This window comes from Gouania willdenowi, chromosome 18 (assembly GCF_900634775.1).
Source record: "Gouania willdenowi chromosome 18, fGouWil2.1, whole genome shotgun sequence".
Classification (NCBI taxonomy): domain Eukaryota; kingdom Metazoa; phylum Chordata; class Actinopteri; order Blenniiformes; family Gobiesocidae; genus Gouania; species Gouania willdenowi.
The window spans coordinates 6,078,411-6,105,032 of record NC_041061.1 but is presented as its reverse complement, the minus strand read 5'-3'; the positions used below and the strand labels follow the sequence as shown (position 1 = coordinate 6,105,032).

The 26,622-nt window shown below is 39.3% G+C and overlaps 2 protein-coding genes across 3 annotated transcripts in view; both read left to right on the top strand.

Annotated features, from left to right (window-relative positions):
• The first annotated feature begins 1,242 nt into the window (after nucleotides 1–1,242).
• On the top strand, nucleotides 1,243–11,198 carry ccs (copper chaperone for superoxide dismutase). 2 transcript variants are annotated; one of them, XM_028474559.1, is made up of 8 exons: nucleotides 1,243–1,379; nucleotides 1,566–1,638; nucleotides 2,763–2,900; nucleotides 6,820–6,994; nucleotides 8,057–8,117; nucleotides 9,314–9,391; nucleotides 9,450–9,553; nucleotides 10,438–11,198. In XM_028474559.1, exons 1-8 carry the CDS (start codon nucleotides 1,356–1,358, stop codon nucleotides 10,592–10,594), a joined length of 810 nt encoding a protein of 269 aa, XP_028330360.1. In that variant the 5' UTR covers nucleotides 1,243–1,355; the 3' UTR covers nucleotides 10,595–11,198. The 2 variants fall into 2 exon arrangements, with proteins under 2 accessions (XP_028330360.1, XP_028330359.1); XM_028474558.1 differs by having other exon boundaries at nucleotides 6,781–6,994.
• A 5,427-nt stretch (nucleotides 11,199–16,625) lies between these two features.
• The window catches only part of LOC114480462 (RNA-binding protein 4-like), a 16,868-nt gene continuing 6,871 nt past the window's right edge, over nucleotides 16,626–26,622 (top strand). Inside the window, exons 1-3 of the mRNA XM_028474615.1 lie at nucleotides 16,626–16,693; nucleotides 23,584–23,936; nucleotides 25,164–26,196. Of these exons, the coding sequence (XP_028330416.1) occupies nucleotides 23,588–23,936; nucleotides 25,164–26,196 (1,382 nt within the window). The 5' untranslated portion in view covers nucleotides 16,626–16,693; nucleotides 23,584–23,587. The remainder of the gene's footprint in view (nucleotides 16,694–23,583; nucleotides 23,937–25,163; nucleotides 26,197–26,622) is intronic.

The following is a 26,622-nucleotide window of genomic DNA, read 5'->3' as shown; positions in this document are numbered from 1 at the left end:
TATTATTACTTGGCCCATAGTATATACATGTATGTAGTCATTTAAAAGATGTAAATCCTTGCTTTAATAAGAAATAAAAATGGGTTAAAAGTGACCAAAAATGGTGGAAAAGGTGGTGAAATGGGATTTTAAAAACCACAGAAATTGGCTAAAAGAACGGACAGAATAAAGTGGTATAAAAAAAAAGGTTCAAAGTGTCAATATTGGAACAAGTACTGGCAAATAATGACAAATTGTGAATGTGGTTAAATAAGCATGAACTATGGTGAAAAGAGGTTAAAAGTGACAACAGTGGGTCAGCATATGCAACATTAGGTGGGAAAAGTGGTGGTTTATAAGTGCCGAAAATGTCATGGAAGTAGAAAAAAGTGCATAAAAAGCATTGAAATGTGATGAAGTGTCAGAAATGGGAGTAATGTAGCAAAAACATTCAAAGGAGAAAAATATGGCAAGAAAAAGTGATGAAAATAGGTTAAATTATGGCAAGTTTGGTGTAGTTGCAGAAAAAGGGCGAACATAAGCATAAGACCCCAAGAGACCGCTGGTTTAGATGACACTTTGTTGGATTATTTAGTTTCTCTATACTTTTTTCAAATAATCTATGTACTTATTCATGTATTTTCTTTTGCATTCAACTACTACATATTTAAAGAACTGTTTTATGTGCAAAACTACTAAAATTTCTTTTTTTTTTTTACTAGCGTGCATTTACTTTGTACACAAGTGGATTTTAAGGTATTTTGAGTATTTCTATGGACTTTAGGAAAGGAGTAGAACGTTTTTTCTTCATCTTTACAGAGAGAGGAAAAATAATCTAAAAGAAAGCTGAAATTCAACCACCGTAGAAGTTGCGTTGCCAGGTTGGGTTTAGAGTCCAAACCAGGTGGTTATGGCGGCACTTTATTGGATTATTTACAGTTTCTGGTTGTTCGATGACCATCAAATCAATTTTTCTAGTTTTCTGGTCTAGCAAATTTACACCTCAAAAACTGGATGTAACGTCAGATAAACATTTTCTACTATCCTTTGTTTTGTTTTCTGGTCCTATCCATTTTATTTATTGTGAGCAGCTTATAATTTAATATAATACAACATAATTTAGTTTAATCTAATAATTTCAAAATAGTTTAATATACACAAACTACATTTTTTCCAACTCATTTTCAACACGGAGGCCTGTAGTTCCCAGTACTGACCACTAGATGGCGGTAATACAGCCACAGCTCACTTCGACCTCACCAAGATGGCGGCTCTGGTTCGAAAGTACATCCCTCTCACTTCCGGTTACAGAAAACTGTCAAATTCTTCGCTTTTACTCCGTTTCTAACAATCAAACCGCTGCGTGCTGGGAAACAATGGACTCAGGGAGGCCGACAAAGGTTTGATAGTTACCACTGCTACATATTTATGTAGTATTTACGTGATTATATCGTAAATAAAGCATTTTTTTTGCCACTGTTGAGGTTGAAAACACATTGTTTTGACGTGAAGCAGCTCCACACTCACAGATGTTACTCGGTGTTTGAGCTGCAGCTGTTTAAAATGTCCACATTGTCCTTCCACAGCTGGAGTTTTCCGTCCAGATGTCGTGTGAAAGCTGTGCACGGAGCGTGCGTGAGGCTCTGGAGGGTAAACCAGGTGAGACACCAACTACGTCACAGATTTAACACCTGTTAAAAACTGTGCGTTCCGGTTTCATTAGTTTACAATTACATATAAAGTTACAAAATAACAATAAAGAGGTCAATTCGTCCTTTATTACACGATTTTTATACAACAGAAAAAATAAAAGGATTTAGAGATAGAGATTATTTATTCATCCCTCTGTGGAAATTGGCAATTTAAAAAAAGAAAAGAAAGCAACACACAAAAAAACCCGAAAAAAATAGTGCAACGAAGATAAAATGAATACAACAACAATACAATTTAATTTTTAATTATTTAATTATTAACTATGTTAACTAGGCTTTAAATGTGTTAAAGTTTTGCTTTTTGTTTAATTTTTTTCTGTAAAGTTGAAGAAAGTTTCCTAAAATCTATTTGTGTACACTACGTTTACAAATATTTGTATGTAGGTTAAAAAAAAAGAAAGAGATTTAAGTAGTTTTACACGTTAAATAAAACAAATTTCAAAGCATTTTTGCTTATTTTTACCCTTTTTCTGCAACTACACTAAATTTGCCATATTTTAACCTATCACTTTTTTTGCCTTATTTTTTCTCCTTTTATTACATTTCTGCATCACATTTCACTGCCTTTACTGCACATTTTTTCCACTTTGAAGACATTTTTGGCACTTATATTTAAACCCTTTCCACTGTTGCCTATGTTGACCCATTATTGTCACTTTTAACCTCTTTTCACCATATTTCATACTAATTTATGCCTATGGAACCACATTATTTGTCCATTTAAACTAATTGTTCCTATATTGACACTTTTAAACCCTTTTTACCACTTTCTGTCCATTTTTGCCCACTCTAATTTTGTCATTTTTGGTCACTTTTGACCCATTTTATTTCTAATTAAAACAAGGATTTACATATTTATTTTGGTGGACTGCTCTAAACCACCAAGTTTGGACTCTAAACCCAACCTGGCAACACAGCTTCTATGGTGGTTGACTTTCAGCTTCTTTTATTTTCTGTATGTCAACTTTACAAATGCCACATCTTTGCACAAAGTAAATATTTGGACATTTTAACACATTTTTTAGTCTCCTGTGACGTGACAAAGCCAAAGGCTAAATTGTTTGTGTGCAGGAGTGAAGTCGCTATCTGTGGACGTGGGTACGGAGCAGGTGTTGGTGGAGTCGTCTTTAACCAGTGCAGAAGTCCAAAAACTGATCGAAAGCACAGGACGCAGGGCCGTGCTGAAGGGCATTGGGGGCTCAGAGCGAGGTGAGGAGGGGGCTGTCAATACTAGCTATTAAACTTTCTATAATACTCCCAAACATGGTTAATACAGTTAATTACCCAATATTATTCCATCAAGTTCATTTTGTCTTTTTTTTCTTTTCTAATAATATGTTAAGGTTTCATTTATCCAGACAACTTTTTTCAGGAAATTGAATTTGAAACGACAAAACAGAAAACAAAAACACAGAATATGACAACAAGAATACAATAATTTAATACAGAAAATGATGGGAAAAACATGCAAAAAATACCATAGAAATATAGAAAATGACAACACACAAAAACACAGAAAATGACGGAAAAATCCCCCACAAATTGACAACAAAAAATTGCAAAAATACCAAATAAATATAGAAAATGACGAAATTAATATAGAATATGACAAGAATAAAGAAAATGATGGGGGGGGGGGAACACAAAATGACATCAAAAACACACAAATATTTAGAAAATGAAAAAAAAAAAAACGATAGCAATATAGAAAATGACGGGAAAAACTAAAAATGACAACAAAAACATGCAAAAATACCACAGATATTTAGAAAATGACAACAAAACACAAATCTTTAAATAAAAATTACAACTATAAAACCTGCCAGCCAGTCTTATTTGCGATAATTTACCGTCCTCCAGGCCCTTATTCTGAATTTCTATCAGAATTCTCTGAGTTTATATCAAACTTAGTCCTCAGTTCTGATAAAATACTGATAGTAGGAGATTTTAATATCTATGTTGACAAAGATAGTGATAGCCTGAGCTCAGCCTTTATGTCCCTAATAGACTCACTTGGCTTTTTTCAAACTATTAATGAAGCTACTCATTGTTTAAATCATACTCTTGATCTTGTTCTAACATATGGCCTTGATATTAATGAACTAAAAGTCTACCCTGAAAATCCTCTGCTATCAGATCACTTTTTGATATCTTTTAACATTATCCTAGAGGATCTCGCACTGTGCAATAAAATAGTTACGAGTAGAAATCTGTCCAATAGTGCTGTGGCTAAATTTAAAGAGGCCATTCCTGCTGCCTTAAACTCAGTGCACCATCCAATAAATAACTATGATATTAATTATAACCCCTCTCAACTGGATCTGCTTGTCGATAGCTCTGCTAGTCTACTAAAATCCACCTTGGACTCAATTGCCCCATTGAGGGAAAAAACTATTAAACGTCAGAGGAAAGCTCCGTGGTTTAGCTCTGAAACTCACACACTCAAACAAACAACCCGTAAATTAGAGAGAATGTGGCGCTCCAATAAAACAGAGGAGTCACGAATACTCTGGCAAGAAAGCCATAGTAAATACATGACAGCCTTACGACATAGTCGATCTACATACTATTCCTCACTAATTGAAGAAAATAAAAATAATCCGAGGTACCTTTTCAGCACTGTAGCCAGGCTAACACAAAGTCAGAGCTCTATTGAGCCCATGATTCCTCTAGCCCTCAGCTGTGAGGACTTTGACATTTTTTAACGATAAAATTCGCAAGATTAGAGATAAAATTAGCCACTCCCTGCCTTCACCTGGGCCTGCTGTACCATTAAATGTAAATAGGCCTAACCTAAACTGTTTCACACATATAGGACTTCAGGAACTTAACTCTAATATTTCATCCTCCAAACCATCAACCTGCCTTTCAGATCCGATCCCAACTAAGCTGTTTAAAGAAGTTGTTCCCCTGGTCTGCCCATCTTTGTTGGAGACAATAAATATATCCCTATCAATAGGCTACGTGCCACAGTCCTTTAAAGTAGCTGTAATCAAACCCCTTCTCAAAAAACCTACTCTTGATTCCAGCACTTTAGCAAACTACAGGCCTATATCTAATCTTCCTTTTATTTCAAAGATTCTTGAGAAAGTTGTGGCGGCTCAGCTCTGTGACTTCCTTCAAAACAACAGCCTGTTCGAGGACTTCCAGTCAGGTTTTAGAGCTCAACACAGCACAGAGACTGTTTTAGTTAAAGTAACTAATGATCTACTCTGGGCTTCAGATGAAGGACGACTCTCAGTGCTGGTTTTATTAGATCTTAGTGCAGCTTTTGACACTATAGATCACTATATTCTACTAGAGAGATTAGAGGAATTACTTGGAATCACAGGGACTGCCCTAAACTGGTTTAAGTCCTACCTATCTGATAGGTACCAGTTTGTACACGTGAATAATAGGTCTTCTGTGTACACTAAAGTAAGCTACGGGGTTCCTCAGGGCTCTGTACTAGGTCCAATCCTCTTCTGTATCTATATGATCCCTTTTGGTAATGTTATGAGAAAATACTCTGTTAACTTTCACTGCTATGCTGATGATACCCAACTGTATGTATCAATGAAGCCAGGTGAGACAAATCAGCTATCTAAACTTGAGGCCTGTCTAAAGGACAATAGGGCCTGGATGGACCAAAATTTTCTTCTTCTCAACTCAGACAAGACTGAGGTCATTGTACTGGGCCCACGACACCTTAGAGAAACCTATGCTAGCCTAACTGCCCTAGATGGCATTACTTTGGCACGAAGCACAACTGTTAGAAACCTTGGGGTTCTATTTGATCAGGATTTATCCTTCAACTCTCACATAAAACAAACTTCAAGAACTGCCTTCTTTCATCTCCGTAACATTGCTAAAATCAGATCTATCCTGTCTCAGGGCGACGCCGAAAAGCTAGTCCATGCTTTTGTTACCTCTCGACTGAATTATTGTAATTCTCTTTTAGCAGGCTGCCCAAGCAAGTCGCTTAAGACACTTCAGCTGGTTCAAAATGCTGCAGCACGTGTACTGACTAAAACTAGGAGAAGAGATCACATTACTCCTGTATTAGCCTCTCTGCATTGGCTTCCCATAAAATATAGAATAGAATTCAAGATTCTTCTTCTTACTTATAAAGCCCTAAATGGACAGGCACCAGTCTATCTCAAGGAGCTTATAGTGCCATACAATCCCCCCAGAACACTACGCTCTCAAAATGCTGGACAGCTCGTTGTTCCATTTGTCTCTAAAAGTAGTATAGGAGGAAGAGCTTTCAGTTATCAGGCCCCACTTCTCTGGAACCATCTACCAACCACGGTTCGGGGGGCAGACACCCTCTCTACCTTTAAGGTTAGGCTCAAAACATTCCTCTTTGGTAAAGCTTTTAGTTAGGAACCAGCTCATAGCTCATAATTAAGATGCAATAGGCATAGACTGCCGGTGGGGGGGTCTGGCACGCTCGGTTGGAGAGAGGTTGGAGAGGGCGTTAAGAGAGAGGTCATTTAGGTTAGAGAGGGACCGGAGAGGGTCCCATTCCTCTCTCTAACACTCCCTCTATGTCTGCTTCTTCCCTTGTGTGTTTGCTCCTGTACTCCTTCTGGCTTTTGTCTTGCAGGTCCGTGGGATCCTTAGTGTGGAGTTACAGAGACTCAGCGGCTCTGTCTCCACCCTTTTCTCTGCACACACCCAACACAGCATAACGTGGATGGCTGTTCATCATAGGAATGGGATCCACACAAGGTTCCTGCTGCTTAACAGAAGGTTTTCCTTGCCGCCATGATGAATTCATGTTGGGTGTGGGATACATATGTATGTGTATATACGTATATATGCATATGTGTGTATCCATAAAATGAAGAGTCCGTCCTTAAGACTGCTCTACTGTAAAGTGTCTTGAGATACCATTGGTTATGATTTGGTGCTATACAAATAAAAGATTGATTGATATAATTACATCAATTGTAAATTAAGCGATTACAATTAGAATAGTTCCCATACCTCACCTGATTGGTATTCCCATAAACACATTATATTTTATATGACTAGTAACGTTTTAACGGTGAACATGTGATGTGGTTTTATGGACGCTGAGCACTGGACATGTTCCTGTAAGCAGTAAAGGTCAAAGGTCACCCCTCCCCCCCTTCCCTGTCAGACCTGGGGGCTGCCGTAGCCATGCTGTCTGGATCCGGTTCCATCCAGGGCGTGGTTCGGTTCCTGCAGCTCTCTGAGGAACGCTGCCTGATCGACGGCACCGTAGACGGACTGAAACCTGGAGCGCACGGCCTTCACGTGCACACGCTGGGAGATCTGACTCAGGACTGCCTCAGGTAGAAGTTTACACACATACTGTACATTCACTTTGATTAATTTAAACTCAGATATTAGCCCTGATTGGCTCCTTTGATGTCATGTCCCGCCCCTTTACGCAAGTTTACCCCTAATTATTTAGTTTAGTCCTAGTTTTAGTCATCCTTCTTTCATAATTATACAGTAATTGTTGTTGTTTCTTGATGTCAACACTTGTCTTTAATTTCAGTTTTGAATAAACATAAAAACAGCACCCTCCATCTGGCTAAAAAAAATAAATAAAATTTACTCACAAGACAACTACAAATATAATACCAAACAACAACAAATAAATACACAGAATCACCAAAATAAGATTTAAAAAAAAAAACACAAAATGAATACACAAAAAAGCAACAAAAAAACCTCCAAAAAATAGGTGCATACAGTACAACAAAAATAGGCAAATTGACTCCACAAACAAACAGAACTACTACAAAAATATACCATACAACAACAAAAATACACAAATCCCTAAAATGAGATTTATAAAATAATAATTTATACCACTAAATGACAGAATGCACAAAAAAACGATACTACCAGTATATCTACTGCAGAAAAATGCATACAGGACAACAAAAATACACAATTATTCCCAAAACTACTACAAAAATATACCAAACAACAACAACAAAAAATACACTATCACAAACACACACACACAAAGCGACAGAATACACAAAAAAAATATACAACAGCATAAAAAAATTACTAAAAATGCAGAAAAATGCATACAGTACAACTCACATATGTAAGATTACTCCACAAACACACAAGACAACTGCAAGTAATTAACTGGAAAATATATGAAATGACAGAAATAAATACACAGAAATCACAAAACAACAAATGACCACAAAATACTGTATGAGCCGACAAACCCTTTGTTTTTTCGTACTTTAAAAAAAACACACACAAAAATATACACAGATGGCAATAAAAAAAAAAACATGAATACAAAAGTAAGTGTAAAAATAAGACAGAAATATAAACTATAGAAAATGGTGCAGTTTAGTGAGTGTCTGTGTGTTTTTGTGCAGCTGTGGTGAACACTATAATCCTTTTGGAAAGTCACACGGTGGACCGGCCGACACTGAACGGGTAACGTTGGTTTGTTCATCTTTGGTTTCATTCATTTAACGAGACGACGTAAGCGTGTCTTTTATACACTTTAAACCATTAATAAAAAAAAACAAACAACTGTGCTCATGTAAAAATAAGGAAATCTCATTCGAGGAATATGTGATGATTCAGGATTTATAATTCAGATAAGAACAGGTTTTGGTTTGTTTTTCTGTCATTTTGTGGGGGTCTTTAGCGTTATTTTCTGTTTTTGTTGTCATTTTGTTTTTAGCATTTGTCATGTTATCTGTCGTTTTCTACATTTCTGTGGTATTTTGCACATTTGTGGTTAGGTCGTGTGCGTTTTTGCATCATTTTCTGTGTTTTTCTTGTCATTCTCTTTAGGCCCTATGCTCCGTTAGCGGGCTTTAACTAACCAAACATTCCCTGTCAGAGAGAAGCTGTCCTACGTAGGTCGATAACAACACGCTAATTTAAGCCAAGTGTTTTCAGCCTGGGTACGTGCGCGTTCACATAAAAGGGGTGGAGATTGCAGCGTCTGACCAGTCAATGGAGAACCTGGCAGAGCGAGCGTCTTTACAATGGAGGAACAGCTTATGATCTTAAACAAATTAATTTAAATCCATGAGCAACAGTGTTAGTGCAGCGCGCAGCAGGAGGGAATGCTGGCAGCGAATCGCAGACTCGGTTAATGCGTAAAAGCGTGAGACTATTTATGATGTTAATCCATTGGATGATAAACGGCCAGCGCTCTGATCAGGTAAACTTTATTACAGCATACACGTTTTTCTATTCAGGTAAACCTAATTATCACACACACACTGGGATGAGAGCACATTTTTTAACTGTAATATGTTCCTGCTGATCCTGTTAGCCTCACCATCACATTTGAATGAATTAATTAATGAATTAATGACCTCAGGAGGCGGGGCTTTAGTACTCCCTAAGATCCTAGTCAGAGCAAAACCTGCTCCTGACCAGGTTAGTCGTTCAGCCTAAGTTACCATGGTGATTTGGCTCCGTATGATGTTAGCACACGCTGATTAAATCCTGGAAGTTAGTGCGATAACAGGAAATCTAGCTTCATAGTATACCTCCAAAGTGTGTGTGTTTTCTATGTTTTAGTTTTGTTCGTTTTTAGTATCTTTGTGTATTTTTGTTGTAATTTTGTCTGGTTTGGAGCCATTTAGTGCATTTGTGCATTTTTCTTGTAGCACGTTGGTGATCTGGGAAACGTTGTGGCCGCAGAAGATGGAAGAGCCTCGTTTAGACTAGAAGACTCTCAGCTGAAGGTAACACGCACACACACACGCAGTAGTGCATATGCTCACCTCGCTGCTCTGCTCTCAGGTGTGGGACGTGATTGGTCGATCGCTGGTTATCGATGCCGGAGAAGACGACCTGGGCCGAGGAAGTCATCCGCTCTCCAAACACACTGGGAACTCTGGAGAAAGGTGGGAGTCATTTTTCATTTTACAGCGACGAGACGAAAGCTCTACAAAACAAACATACGAGATAAAGTCTCACAAGAAAGAGGATTCTAGATCAGAGTATCAACATGGTCTGTGTTCTCTAAGGTAGTGGTCCCCAATCACTGGTCCGTGGACCACCATTTTTTATTTACCTGCTTAAAACAACTACAATAATTAAAAAAAAAAAAAAAAAACAGATATTTCAGTTTTATGGTTTTATGAATGTTCCGATAACTTTATTTTGAAAGGGCTCGTGGACCTCACCTCGGAGAGCTTTTACTGTGGAGGAGTTGCAAGCTCTATTAAAATAACACTATCAAAATAAAGCCATAGTAAAATAAAGCTATATTAATATAAAGCTTTATTAAAACACTGTATTGAAATAAAGCGCTATCAAAATAAAGCACAATTAAGATAAAGCTGTATTAAAATAACAATATTAAAACAAAGCAATAAATAAAAAATAGCTCTATAGTAAAATTAAGCGATAGTAAAATAAATCTATATTAAAATAAAGCTCTATTAAAATTAAGCTTGATTAAAAATAGCGGTTTATTAAAATAAAGCTCTTGAATGAATGCTATATTAAAATAAAGCTATATTATTAGTGTTAATTATTTTGTCTTATTCTATATCTCATTTGAAAAAAAATGGATATCTTTAATTTTGGAATATTGCCCCGCCTTGAAAACGCTGTTATGGTTTAAATCCCACTTGGAGAAGTGGAGTTGTGAACATTGAAAACCTTATATCTGACAGATTAATGATGTTCTGTGGAGTTCCTCAGGGCTCTGATCTCAGACTCCTTCTGTTCTAAACTCATTTATTCCCACGTTTTCTAACTCTGTGTCTCTGTAATGTTTCAGACTGGCCTGTGGGATCATCGCACGCTCTGCCGGGCTCTTCCAGAACCCTAAACAGGTGTGTGCGTGTGACGGCGTCACGCTGTGGGAGGAGAGGGACCGGCCAATCGCAGGGCCCGGTCGAAGCAAAGCCACAGAAACGCCGTCGGCTCATCTGTGAAAATGACTACTGAGAGAAAATGGAGAAAAATAACCATTTTCTGCTCTAGAAACACTTAAAACAAAAAACATTTTAGGGAACAAATCACAAAAAGTTACTTTTAAGATCACTAATAATTCAAATGTCAGGTTTAATCGTAAAAACCTCTAAGCTAATCCATCATAGGCTGGAAAACAGGTCTCAGGCTTTCTGTGTGTGATTTGCATGTTCTCCCTGATTCTGCTGGTTTCCTCCGACAGTCTAAATACTTGCACTGTCTGAATAAGCTCAAATACGTGTTGCCTGTTCTGCTCAGGGTTGCCAGATACAGCAGATGATTCCCAGCCCCTAAAATGCCTGTTAGGAGTTTAAAATTAATAAATAACAGCAACAAAGAAAGGAAAACTGCCCAATCTGGCAACACTGACTATGCTCAGGATAAAGAAATGTAAAATATTAAATATAAGATCAATATATTGTATATAAATAAGGTTTTGTTTGCTTTCGTCGACATTTTCTGAACATGTTCCGTCACTTTCTAAATGTCACTGAGAAGTGGGTCGGATAAATTTGCGTTTGTAAAGAAACAAAAACAAGGAATAAAATATTTTCTTAATTACTATGGGATTTATCTTTGGAGTCAATTTGTGCGTTTGTCGTCATTTTGTGTATATTTGTTGTGGTTTTTAATTTGCCTCTATATTTGTCATGGTTTTTTGTAGCGATATTCTACGTTTCATTTATTTTTATTATGGTTCTAGATTGTTATGGATTCTTTTTATGTGGTTTTGTTGCCATTCTGTAGTTTTTAGTCATTTTGTACATTTTTGTTGTGGTTATGGGGGATTTTACAGTTATTTTGTGTGCTTACTGAGTCATTTTGTGCGTTATTGTCATTTTTATTGTGTTTTTTGTTGCCAATGTGTAGTTTTTACTCGTGTTTTTTGGTTGAGTCATTTGTGCGTCGTTGTTTTAATTGTGTTTTTTGTTGCCATTATGTAGTTTTTAGTTATTTTGTGTGTTTTTTAAGTTATATTGTGTGTTTATGGAGTCATTTTGTGTGTTATTGTGGTTTTAATTGTGTTTCTGTTGCCATTTTGTACTTTTTTAGTCATTTTGTGTGCTATTTTTGTGTTTATTTATTGCCATTGAGTAATTTTTAGTGATTTAATGTATTATTGTTGTGGTTTTGTTTCCATTGTGTAGTTTTTAATGATTTTGTGCGTTATTGTTCTGGTTTTGATCAAGTTTTTCTTGCCGTTTTGTAGCTTTTACTCCTTTTGTGCGTTTTTAAGGAGTTGTTTTCGGGTGGCACAATTAATCATACATTAGAAACACCAACCACTACTTACAGCAGACAATATATCCTACATTTATTGTTAAGCATTGTGAGAGATGAAGCCAGGCAGGGAAATGACTCAGCTTTGGCTCCTCCTAGTGGCACCTGAATCCCACTACAGTTACATAGTGTTAGGTGGGAGTTAAAGGCCAACCAGGGTTAAAGCAGTTTCTGTTAGTGTTAAGGAAAAAGATGGAGGCGTACTTTTAAAAAAAAATAAAAAAAAAAAGTTAAAAACTATAGTTCAATAACCTTCTCGTTGTTTGAAATTCCACCCACACTTTAACAACCAGCCTCACATCTTTATTTATGAGTTAAACTCGTGTACACTTTGGAAACATTATCTCTTTAAAAGTAGATTTTTCATTATTATGTTAAAATAAAACCCATCAATATTTATTAGGCGTGTAGAGGTGCTTTATTAGCCATTATTATTAAATATATATATAATAAAACAGCTGCACGGATTGATGCTAAATTATAGCAACAATGCAAATCACATCCACTGTCCTACAGGCAGAGAATAAAAAGAATAATAAGACCAAGACTAGGATGTTGAATCACAACAAAGACATGATATGGAAATGCCGATTGGAAGAATTGTATTGATCACGTGAAACCAATATTGTGTATCGTATATGAACTCCGTATCGTCCCAATCCTAATATTTACCATTATTACACATGTGGAATATAAAAACATAAATAGCCTACCTTAATACACATACATATATAAAAAATATATGGTTAGTAGGGCAATAAATAAACAGTAAACTGTGAATATAATGTTGTTTTGTTCACATGTATTTTTGAAAAATTAGTCAGTCTAGTTATATTAATAAATTTGCCTTGCCTTATTGTCACCTGAAATATCTAGTAATTGATAAAAAATATTAAAATTGTGTATTAAAATATTTTTTCATTATTATTAACATATTTTATCATATTCTTTACCACACACCATCTCAAACATAAGTATTATATAAATATAAATTCCTTAAACACTCCTATTATCCTTATGGTCAATTTGACAACATTCAAGGTTTATCATCGAAAAATATTAGTTATACTGCGTCATATTTCATGAATTTTCCTAATTTGCTGGTTACAATTTACTAAGCATAACGTTATTGTGATGATATTTTTTCAATGTGCTAAACACATTTGATCCCAAGCTGTTTTAGCTGTGTAAACCTGTGTGGGAGCCATATATGACTTTAAAGGTTTACAATCAGTGATGTTTTGGAACAGCTCTTTCACAGTGAAAGTGACGTAGAGAAATTGTTCCTGAGACAGACGAAGAACCTGATTTTCTGGAGGCAAATGACTCTGGGGTCAGATTTACCCCAAGGATCAAATGTGTAGGAAACCCTCCCCCCACCCTACTGGTAACAAAAGACTAGCTAGAGACCTGAACAGCTTCTACTGCAGGTTTTCACACCCACCCCCCAGCTCATTAGCATCAGCCCATCACCTGGACTCTGCCCTTCCTGCTCCCCCTACTTCCCCCCCTACCTCTCCCTCTGTCCCCCCACCTGCCCTGAAGATCAATGAAAGAGATGTGTGCCAGCTTTTCAAAAAACAAAAGATCAAAAAGGCTCCAGGACCAGACGGAGTATCTCCCTCCTGCCTGAAAGCCTGTGCTGAGCAGCTGGCCCCCATCTTCACACGGATCTTCAACACATCACTGGAGCTGTGTGAAGTACCTTCCTGCTTCAAAAGTTCCAGCATCATCCCAGTCCCCAAGAAACCTGCCATCACAGGACTTAATGACTATCGACCCATTGCTCTGACGTCCGTAGTCATGAAGTCCTTTGAGAGGCTGGTTCTGAGCCACCTGAAAAAGATCACAGGACCCCTGCTGGACCCCCTGCAGTTTGCCTATCGGGCAAACAGGTCTGTCGAGGATGCAGTCAACATTGGTCTGAACTACATCCTGCACCACCTCGACTCCCCAGGGACCTACGCTAGGATCCTGTTTGTGGATTTCAGCTCTGCGTTCAACACCATCATCCCGGACATCCTTCACCAGAAACTCACCCAGCTCACAGTGCCGGCCTCCACCTGTCAGTGGATCACCAACTTCCTGACTGACAGGAAGCAGCAAGTAAGGCTGGGAAGCATCACATCTGGCACCCGGTCACTCAGCACTGGCGCCCCCCAGGGGTGTGTTCTCTCCCCACTGCTATTCTCCCTCTACACCAATGACTGCACCTCAGGGGACCCCTCTGTGAAACTCCTGAAGTTTGCAGATGACACCACCGTCATCGGTCTCATCCGGGACGGGGACGAGTCTGCCTTCAGACGGGAGGTGGAACAGCTGGCTCTTTGGTGCAGTCAGAACCACCTGGAACTGAACCCACTCAAGACTGTGGAGATGACAGTGGACTTCAGGAGAAATCCCCCCCCACTCCCCCCCCTTACCATTTTAAATAGGGAATTGGCTACCGTGGACTCCTTCAGGTTCTTGGGATCCACAATCTCACAGGACCTGAAGTGGTCCTCCCACATAGACTCAACCAGGAAAAAGGCACAGCAGAGGATGTACTTCCTGCGTCAGCTGAGGAAGTTCAACCTGCCCCAGGAGCTGCTGATAATGTTCTACACCTCCATCATTCAGTCTGTTCTGTGCACCTCCATCACTGTCTGGTTTGGATCTTCAACCAAACTAGACAGACACAGACTACAAAGGATAGTCAGGACTGCAGAAAAGATCATTGGTGTTGATCTGCCCTCCATCCAAGACTTATACCTGTCCAGGGTCAGGAAACGGGCAGGTAGCATCACTGCAGACCCCTCCCACCCTGCACACAATCTGTTTAAACTCCTCCCCTCTGGCAGACGCTACAGATCACTGTACGCCAAAACAACCCGCCATAAAAACAGTTTCTTCCCCCAGGCTGTCACTCTGATCAACACTAAACAGTCAAAGAGTGTCAGTCCTGTTTCTGTGGAAAAACCCTGGAACCAAACATAACAACCCTGGATCAATCTGACACTGAGAATGTTCATGTACATACCTTTAATTTAAATGTTCTCCTGCACTACTTATCAATGCTCTACTGCACTATTTTCCTTTTATTATTATTATATTTTATTATTATCTTTTTTTTCTATTATCTTTTTTCGTTCTTTTTTATCTTATTTTTTTTAACTTTTATTTTGTATTTGTTTATTTTTTTTTATACTATTATTACTATTATTATTATTATTATTATTATTATTATTATTATTATTATTATTATTATCATCTTGTTATTTGCACATTCTAGTCTAACTACTGTTTATATTTATACTTATGTTTATACTTATTATCATCTCTTCTAGTTGATTGTTTATTATTGAATGTTTCACTATTGGAGAGAGCACAGTTGACCGAGTCAAATTCCTCGTGTGTACAACATACACTTGGCCAATAAAGATGATTCTGATTCTGATTCTGATTCTGATATCATGAGGATAATCAGAGGGTTGAATTGATCTAGTGAAGCTCCTTTCCTTTTAATCATTCAAAACACATAGTGCAATTATTTTTATTTTAATAGTGTAATTATTCTTTATAGTAGAATGGGAGGCACAGCGTACGGCTACCAGGCTCCTCGCCTTTGAAACCAGCTCCCAGTCTTAGTATGGGAGGCCGCAACTCTCTCCAACTTTACGGCTAAACTCAAAACCTACTTGTTTGCTAAAGCGTATTCTGTATAATAGCATTAACCCAACCACTAGAGCGGACATGGGCTCGTTTGTAATGGCCGCATCTACAGACAATGGAGACGCCGATCCTCAGCCACCGTCAGAGATAGACATTTTATTTCTATACGCCAACAAAGAAATTAGCAATCTACGGGAAGAGATTTGCTAAAGCGTATACCATATAGTAGCGTTAAACTAACCACTACAGTGGATAAGGTCTTGTCTGTAACGCCACATTTACAGACCATGGAGACGCCGCTAGACGTTAACCAAACCACCAGGAACAAAGCCCAAAACCATGTAGGCAGACCTGCTAATAGTGTATAATTTTTTTCTGCAGTCTGTGCTTTCTCCTCGCCATTCTCTGTTTCAGGTGTCGTGAAGCTGATGATGGCAATTCCTGATCTGTGGTTCACGGCTCAACTAGTCTGGGACACTCTGATGTTCTATCTCTCTATCCTGTTCTGTTGGTCCTTCTGTCCTCTAACCCCAACCAGTTGACGCAGATGGCTGCCACCTCTGAACCTGGTTCTGCTGGAGATTTCTTCCTGTTAAAAGGGAGTTGTTTCTTCCCACTGTCCCTGACGCTTGTTCCCCCCCCCCCCCCCCCCCCCCCTTTTATTACGAATTTTATATTTTGATCGCGCTTCGAGATGACTTTGTTGCAATTAGCACCATATAAATAAAGTTGAATCTCTTTTTTTTTTAACGGTACTTTTGAAGTCTTGATTCTTGTGCTGCAGTGACATACACATTTCCCCCCGGGGATCAATAAAGTTAATTTGATCTTATCTCATGTATTCTACATAAAGGAATGCTGAAGCTCCTCCATGTTATTGTTGTTTTTTTAATTCCGTTCCCATGTGAATGTTGCCACTTGTTGCAGCAGCTCTCTGTGGATCAGGGTCATCTTTATTCATGTCTTCGCTGCAGTGAACAGTGAATTAACCGTGCACGCGCTTGTGTTTGTGTATGTGTGCGCGCACTCCAGCATCCCCCCACCTCCCCCTCCCCCTCCCCTCCACAGCAGCATGCCCCGTCGTCCAAACGGAAGCAGGCGCTACCATTTTGAAACACTGCACCGTTGAGGTAAGATGGTAGAATAGAATAGAAGCTTTTCTTCCACCTTTTCTAAACTGGTCACGAGCCTCACCTGAAACACGACCTCGTGTTTCACTGAAGGCTGTGTGTGTATGTGTGTAGTTGTTGTGTGTCTGTCTTTAAATGTCGTCCTTCCCTCCGCTGGAACCACCGCTGTATGTGTGTGTGTGAGCTTTGTTTCCTTATTGCCATTCTTTTCTTCTTCGTCTTTTTTTTTTTTTTACTCTCTCATTCCCGCGGATTCTATGTCCACTACCTTAATGACGTCACTAATTATCCAGCGGTTTTCCGCTTATGTTTGTGTATTATTGTTATTTTTTTGCGTTATAAACACGTAACACACACGCGCACGGGGTGAACCAGCGAGCATCCACGTCTATGTTAACGTTCATGTGCACAACAACAGCAGCTGAACGTTCACTTTAAAATGGTTTTTTTATCGCGTGTTCAGTGGTTTTTTATTTTTATTTTTTGTTTGTCGAGGGAATGTGATGACTCAGCATAGTGCAGCGTCATCACAAAAAGCCAAAGCAGCTTCTTTCTCACCGCTGAACCTCAAATGAACCGAGTTATTACTGCAGAACAACTGGTACCATGTTAAACTACAGCTACTACACAAAACTAACTATTAAACATTCATGTGTTCATTGAGAACAATGACCAATCAGAACATTGATAAGGAAACAAAGGTGTTGTGTGGTTTTTGTGTGATATTTAGAGTAATTTTGTCTCTTTGATGTCATTTTGTGTTTTTCGAGTCATCTTTATGTTTTTGGGGTTTTTGTTGGCATTTTAAAGTTCTTGTATTTTTGTGTAATTATTTTGGTTTTGTTTTTGGAGTCATTTCGTAGTTCTTTCTTTTGTTTTTGATGCTTCCGTTTGTTGTTTTTTGTTTATGTTGTGTATTTTTTTGTTGTCGTTTTTTGTGTAATTTTGAAGTTTTTCTGTATTTTTGCGTCATTTTGTCGTGGTCCTGCGTGTTTTTGGAATCATTTTGCATAACTTTCTTTAAGTTCTTTTGTTTGTTTTATAATTTTTTTTAGAGTTGTTTTGGGTTTTTGTTGTCTTGTGTGTGTTAGGATTTGTTTTTTGTCATTTTTAAGTTTTTCTGTGTAATATTTTTTGGAGTCATTTTGTGTACCTTTCTTTAATTTTTGATGCCTTTTGGAGTATTTTGTGTTGTTGTCCTGCTTGTTTTTTTGGAATTATTCTGTAGACATTTCTTTAATTTTTTATTCCTTTTGGAGTCATTTTGTGTGCGTTTGTCATCATTTGTGGGTTTTTTCTTTATTTAGAAGTTTTTTTTGCATAATTTTGTTGTAGTCCTGCATGAGTCAATTAGTCTTAACTTTCTTCATTTGTTGATGCAAGGCTTATAATATATTGCACTTTTCAAGACACTCAAAGTGTGTTACAGAAACTATTAATCATTCAGACTTGAAATCATCATTAATGCTGGTGGTAGTAAGTGTGATAGTGCCCAAATTCATACATCATGTGACCATAGATTTTGGTCGTACTGCCACTTCTGCCTGATTTTGATCAAATACACAAAATGTGAAAATAGAATATTACTTTTTTAGAGAGTTAAAATGATATAAAACAAGTGTGACATCCCTGCTGTGGGAGGATTTCCTTCAGCCGAGGTCAGCTTAGCCAAGCCTAAACCAAAAAATAGAAATGCCATTCTCTGAGTGTCGTGTTGCAGAGTGCGCCCTTTGATTTACAGCCCGCCATAAAAAGTAGTGTTGAACGAGGAAAGGTGCAACAGGGTGAACTTCGCCTGTACCGGGTTTGGAAAAAAAGGTATCAGTGCGTCATATATGTGCACAGACAGGAGTCCCAGAGGGGTGGAGCTAGATACACAAAAAGAGGGACGTAGACCTTTTTAAATGTGCAATGCGAATTTGCTATTGGACCAAAATAAGGGATGTATTATACTTTTTCAAAAGGGGATTAAAACAATTTTATTTAAATTGTAGCCTCTCATTTAAATGATTTCCAATTTAGATTTATTGCTATTTCACATTTTAATGTTGTTACCAACTTGCCATATTTTCTGGGCTATATCATTCAAGAAATGTAGTATTTTCCCTTAAAAAGTATGTATGTTGTACCTATATAATATACTTTCCCCAAATAGTTATATGTCTTTCTGTAGTTTTCCTTTGTGTTTTTGGAATCATTTTGTACATCTTTCTTTAAACACATTGGTGGCACCCCAAAAAGATGGACGTGGACCTTAATTTTTGTGAGTAAGAAGAATTTCCCATGGCATTTTTGAAAATGTATTTTTCATAATTTAATGTCTTTACGGACTTGCCATATTTTAAGGGCTGTATCATTCATCTTCCAAGAAATGTAGTATTTTTCTTTAAAAATGCACAGATAAGTCGCGCTGGTGAATACTTTTTTTTTTTTTTTTTTAAGCAAATATAGTGCCTTTTATTTGTATGTGATGTGATGACCGGAAATGATAAACTATAGAAATAAATCTTTCCAGGAGCCACTAAATCAGTTATTTATTTTTTTTACCTTGGGGTCGGAACCCCATGTGGGGTTGCCTGAAATTTCTGAAAAATTAAAATAGATTTTTGAAATTCTTTAGTTGTTATATATATATATATATATATATATATATATATTTAATTACAACAGCACACAATCTTAAACAAGTGTATTTCTGTACTTTCACTTTGTGAAATATATTATTCCTAAGAGTGACCTATTGGCTAAAGTAGATGCTCATCAGAGGGAATGTGTTTGTGTACCAGCGTCTGGCCTCAAAACTACAACAAACACAAAATCTACATTAGGAAACACCAGTAATCTCCTGTCCAAACTAAAATAACAAACTCACAATTGTCGAGTGTGGAGGAGCATGGACTCTTCTCATGTCTGCTGCTGGTCGATGGTGTGTGCCTCATTTCTTCTGGTCCTCTCAGGCCTTTTATAACAGATCCTCCTCCCTCTTCACCTAATTACTGATCTGAATCAGGTGTTTTAGGTGGAGAGGGAGGAGCCATAACACCCCCACCCTTAAAAATGTGAATGGGGTGCCCTGGCTTCCTCATTCACATTCAAAACTAAGGTGCTTCAAGCAATGGCCACGGTTACATGATGTTTTTTAATTCAAAATGAAATTATTCAGAATAAGGCTGAACGTTTAACCTTAATCGCATCGATATTACTACTGCGATAATGTAACCTCAGATGATATATATGTTCACCAATCAGAAATGCAGAGAACCGCCTTCCTGGGCTGCTGGCTAATCAGAGATGGTTACAGGACACAAGCTTGTGCACTCTCATCACCAGCATCATTAACACTTCCCTTACCTCTGGATCTGTCCCATCCCCGCTTAAGCCCTGCAACCATCACACCCGGCCTCAACCCCGGCAACTTTGGAGAACTTCAGACCAATCTCCAATCTTTCTGATATTCTGGAACACGCCGTCATCACCCAACTCCACCAACATCTCCACTTCTCTCATCTCTTTGAAACATTTCGATCCGGATTCCGTTCACAGCACAGTAACAGCACTTCTTAAAGTAACGATCTCCTCCTTGCCGCTGACTTAGGTTCCTTATCCATCCTCCTCCTCCTCAACCTCTCCGCTGCATTTGACACAATAGACCATACAGTTGTCCTCCACAGTCTACAATCAATTGGCATCTCCGGCACAGCACTCCTTTGGTTCACCTCCTACCTCTCCGACCGTCACCACTTCATCTCTGTTAACCACTGCAACTCCCACACTGCTCCTGTCACCCACGGTGTCCCCCAAGGTTCAGTGCTCGGCCCCCTCCTCTTTATCGTCTACATGCTTCCCCTCGGTCATCCGCCACCATGGACTCCACTTCCACTGCTATGCTGATGATACCCAACTCTACATCTCCACCAAATCCATCACCCCAGTTATCCTCTCCACCATCACTAACTGCATCTCCAATATCAAAACCTGGATGGACAATAACTTTCTCAAACTCAACAGCAATAAAACAAAACTGCTCATCACCGGCCCCAAATCTCTTTTCCCCTCTGTCCAGAACTTTACCCTCCTCATCGACTGTCACAATGTCACCCCCTCCCCCTCTGTACGCTACCTCGGCATCATAATGGACTCCACCCTCTCATACCGAACACACATCAACCACATCACTAAAACATCGTTCTTCCACCTCCGCAACATTGCCCTTCTCCGCCCCTCCCTTAACCAGTCAACAGCTAAAATTCTCATCCATGCCTTCATCACTTCCAGACTCGACTACTGTAATAGCTTTCTCTAAGGACTTCCCACCATTCACCTCCAAAAACTGCAATACATCAAGAACTCTGCTGAGCTCCACTGGCTCCCCGTTCAATACCACATTCAATACAAGCTCCTCCTCTTCACCTACAAGTCCCTCCATAACCTGGCCCTGCCCTACCTCACCGAGCTTCTGCAACAACACCAACCCACCCGCCACCTCCGCTCAGCCGACACCAAGCGCCTAACTCCCATCACTCGTACTAACCGCCGGACCTGGGGAGACCGAGCCTTCGCCATCGTTGCCCCCATCCTTTGGAACTCACTCCCACCGCTCATTAGAAACTCGGACTCACGACCAAACTTCACATCATTACTCAAAACCCACCTGTTCAAACTGGCTTTTCCATAAACGCTTTTGTTTTGTTATGTCTTATTCCCCATGTAAAGCGTCTTTGAGTGTCCAAAAAGCGCTATACAAATTTTATCAATTATTAATATTATTAACTTATATCTACCTTTTCATTGTATCTTACTTTAGTTTGGACATACATTAAGTTTTTTTTATTATTATTTATTAGTATTTATTTTGTTTCCTCACAGGAGTTAAAAACTAATTTTCTGAAAAAATTGATTAATTTTTTAAAATTTTGTTTTTTTTTTTAAAAAATATTAATGTGGAAAACATAGACTTTGGAAAAAAATAAAACGCATATGCATTTAGATGTGTAAAATGTTTTTAAAAATCGTAAATCAAATCTGTCAGGAAAATCGCAATAAGGTTTTTTGTCAAAATCGTGCATGCCTAATTTGGAATCAAAGTGTTCTGCTTCGTGTTTACATGGAAATACTAATTGCAAGCAGAATGTAAAATAGTCTTGGGACCAGCTTCAAGCTAAAAATCAAACATCCCTTTTTCCAAACAAAAGCATCTCTTCTTGTCTATCACTAGTTTTTTTTAACTCTTGTCAGTAGCACAATGTCTCCAAAAATCTCGGAAACGTCTAAATGAAATGTGAGTTTTATGGATCAAATGAGCACATGTTGATATTCTACTTGGTCATTTTCTCACTTAAAATGTTTTCAGAACTTTCAAAGGTGGACAATCAATTTTTGTCGTTGTAGGTTCCAATTGCATCTTGGGAAACTTGGAAGTATACTTCAGTGGGAACGCTCATCATCCTAATCATACTATTAGATGATGATGATATGAGATATCCTTTATTTGTCCCACAAAGGGGACATTTGTATTTCAGTTTCATCCCATCCAGGAAACATGAAAAGACAAGCACATATAACATGGGAGGACAGGAGCGGGAGAACTGTGGGTCGTCGCCAGGGCCGCGCCCCGTATTCTTAGATGAAAAATGGAAAAACGTGAGGAAAGGAGAAGGGGAAAAAAGGCAGATCCTACACTATGTTCCCTTAGTAGAGTACTGATAAATCCTACTCAAGTAGAAGTAAGTCATACATAAAATACTCAAGTACAAGTAAAAAGTGGCTCAATAAAATAGAGTAAAAGTAAATAGTTACTTTCAACCCTCACGTTTATTTTTGGTAATAAATCTTGCCACGGTTCCCATACAGTAAACATCTCATGTATAAACTTAAAAAGGAAGAGACCAAATCTTGCGCTATTGGAACTTAATAAAAAACATTTTTAAAAATGAAATAACACCAATTAATTTAATTCAAAATATAAATGTAGCATTAAGTGTAGCTACATTTATGAACTCTAGAACAGTGCCATGTGGGTAACAACATAATAGGTAGAAACTACAACCTGAACCTAAGAAAGTGGCTTTGATCAGAAATGGCATGACTACTAACATATGGATTGTGTTCAATGTGCCTTGATAAACTGTTTATGAAGAGTCCATGAAACAGAAATAAAAATAATGATAATCACAAAAAATTATAATTTACTCAGTAACGGCTGGATGTAGAAATGTAATGAATTACGGTACTTTACTTCTTTTAAAACTTACTCAAGTACAAGTAAAATTAGTGATTTATACTCAAAAAAGTACCCATAAAAGCAACTCAATTACAGTAATGTGAGTATTTCATTATTGTCTGAAATGCATCTTGGGAAACTTGGAAGTACAGTATATTTCAGTGGGAAGGCTCATCATCCTAATCATCTTATAGTATATACTGTAGTAGACAGTATATACTCATTGAGTTTGTAGTGTAGAATACAGTGTGACATTTCCAACACAGCTCAAGTTTGCTTTTAACAATAATATACTTTCCTAAGTGTTTATCCTAATTTGAATCCAAATCCACTGATGATAATCCAGAATAATCTTGTATTTGTGTGTGTTGTCCTGTCCTGTGTCTGTGTTTCTTTTCTTTCTCCTCATTGTGTGTTTAACCATTAGCTTCTCATGCTATCGGCTCATCTGTGCGTGTCTTTGCAAAGCAAACAGCACTTTCAGGTTGTCCGCATGGGTTCTGTGTGTGTGTAATGCTTCCCGTCCAAACAGAGGCTAATCAGTGGTAACTGCTAGCTGTAGCGCTCCTGTGCATGTTGCCCTTTGTCCTCTCAGTGAGGCAAACAGCAGGAGGCGTGGCTCAGCGATACCCTCACACAGCTCCACTTATCTCTGGCCTTTCCTCTGCAGCGCCATGGACAAGAGCAACACGGTGAAGCTCTTCGTGGGCAACTTGGCGTTGGACACCAGTCAGGAGGAGCTGTCGGCCATCTTTGAGCCGTACGGACAGGTGGTCAGCTGCAGCGTGCTGCGACAGTTTGCCTTCGTGCACCTCCAGGGCGAAGGCGCCGCCGAGCGCGCCATCCGCGAGCTGAATGGGAGGGAGTTCCGGGGCCGAAACCTGGTGGTGGAGGAGTCAAGGGGGAGGCCTCTGCACTCCACCAAGGTGTTTGTGGGTAATCTGAGTGGGATGTGCACCACAGAGGACCTCCAGCAGCTCTTTCAAACCTTTGGGAAAGTTCTGGAGTGTGACAAAGTTAAAGGTGAGACATTTCCACACAAATGGAGTTCAGACGCAACATGTAGTCTTAGTATCTTTATCTCGGACTACAGAATAAAGGTTAAACTATCATTTATAGATGACTAGTGAAGCTGTGATGAAGATGCTCCAGGAATGGAATGGAAAATCAAACTATTATCCTCAAATATTACAAACACATTTTACCCTTGGGGTCAATTTGACACCAGGGATATTTGCCTCCAGTTCATGATTTTCAGAAAATTGTTGACAAAGTTATTGTGTCGGACACTTAATTTGTTTAATGATAAAAATAAAGCTTTTATCCAAATCAAAAGTATCAACTCTGCACCTGCAGGTGTGGGGATGTAAGATCAGACACAGACCAGTTTTGCACAGCTAAAACAGCAATATGAGTTAATTTTGTCAACAATAAATTTTTGTTGTCCAAATTTTTTCAAGTGACAGTAACTAGACCAGTGGTTCTGCTGTGCCCTCCTTTGAAGAATAAATAACTCTCCCAGTAATTGGTCAACATATGCGACATCAGGTGGGAAAAGTGGTGGAAATGGTTTATAAATGCCGAAAATGTCTTGAAAGTGGAAAAATGTGCAGAAAAGGCATTGAAATTTGATGAAGTGGCAGAAACAAGAGTAATGTAGTAAAAATGCATTAAAAGGAGAAAAAATATGGCAAAAAAAAATGATGAAAATAGGTTAAAATATAGCAAGTTTGGTGTTGCAGAAAAAGAGTAAAAAATAAGCAAAAAAATGGCCTCAAAATATTCTTGGCTTCTTGAAGGCATCTGGCGACCCCCTCCTCGCAACCCTAAATGGTTGAGAACCAATGCTTTACATGGAAAGATGCCACAAACCTGTGACGAAATAGTTGCTGCACTAAATGCTTAAACGGCTCATTTGGTTCCTGTTTGTACATTTTTGGAGGTTAATCTTTAACAGGAACTAATCTGTTCTCTATCCATCTGTGACTAAAGTGCAATGAAAGTCATTTTTTTATGGGGACACATGTCGTTAACTAATGTAGTTTGTTTGATTTGACATTGACGCGGCAGAATAAAAATAGAGGCTTTAAAAAGAAAGGAAGACATGTTTATTTTTTTTACATAAACATTAAATAATAAGTTAAGACAAAAGTTTAGGAATAAAGAAGAAGTGAAGTTGTTTGTTGCAGTTGATTGTTCCAGTTGTTTCCAACACTTAATGACAGCGTTGCGTCCTCCCTCCCCCTGCAGGCTACGCCTTCGTTCACATGGAAAACAAAGAAGATGCACTCCAGGCCATCGAGGCACTGCACGGCACTTCCTTCAAAGGGCGCCCCCTGTCTGTTGAGCTGTCCAAGGTCCAGCCCAGCAAGCAGGTGCCCACCGGGAAGATCCCGTGTGTGAACTGTGGGAAGCTGGGTCACTATGCGGGGGAGTGCCCCGTTGGGAAGCCCTCACTGGAGCAGTATCAGAGTCAGGCAGCAGTGCTGGCAGCAGCCGCCGCTGCTGCCGCCGGACTCCCTCTGCAGGTGCAACAGAGTGTCCACAATTCAGTCTACAATACCTCCAGCTTTGATCCCACCTATGCCGCCCTCACGGGGATAACCACTGGCACCCGCACTGACGGGAACCCGGTCAACCCAGCGGTTTACGGTGCCCTCGCCAGCCAGGTGTACGGCGCCAATGTCGCCAGTCAGCTTTATGGGACCATGTCCAATCAGGCAGCTCTCACGTCAGGCGCCACGCAGGTGTATAGCTCCATGACGCACAACATCTATGGCCAGATGGCTGCTTCTCCAGCAGCGGCAGCAGCCGCCGCCTACTCCACGCCCGTTTACGCCCCCGCAGTAGCCAACCACCCCGTCTACTTGACAGCTGCTCCTGGAATCGAAATGCCAACGGCGGCGGGGGCTGTGAACCCGGCCTACAGCGTTTCTCCAGCGATCTATGGCACCGCCGCACCAGCCTATGCTCACATTAGTGCCATGGGAGCAGCCGACCCGACCACGGCACTCTTCGAGGCTGCCAGGCAAGCACATTACTTCGCTCAAGGCCAGCAGATTGTGGCAGAGCAGCAAAGCGCGATGGTGGCTGCAGCTGCAGCAGCGGCCAAGTCAGGGGAAAGGGACCGCAGTCCTCTCCGCAGGTCGGCGCCGCTGCTGCCCGACCCCGTGATGAAGACGTTGGTTTACCAGAGAGCCAAGCCGCGGCGGCCGCTGCTTCCCACACCTGCGGGCCGAGCAGCAGAGGAGGCGGTGGAGGCCGTAGAGGACCCCATGGCCAGGTAGGAAGTCATGTGCACACACTTATTAATTGCAGCAAGTTATTTTAGTTTTCTTTTTTGAAATAATATGTTTCATTTATTCAGACATCATTTTTTCAGGAAATTTACTTTGAAATTTACTTTGATCTCCTGACATGTTTTGACTGCCAACTGTCAGTCTTCTTCAGAGGAACTACGGATACCTTTGATGTGTCCCCACAAGTTATTTTGTAAGGAAAGCATCTAAGCATCTACCGGTTGTTTTTGATGTATGAACTGATTGCTTTGATGAGTTCCTATGATTCTTCCGTAAGGCAAGCATCAAAGCGTATACTAATTGCTTTGATATGTCTCCACGTTTCATAAGGAAAGCATCTGCTGGTCGCTTTTATGTGTCTCCACAAGTTATTTCGTAAGGAGAGCATCAAAGTGTTTGATTGCTTTGAC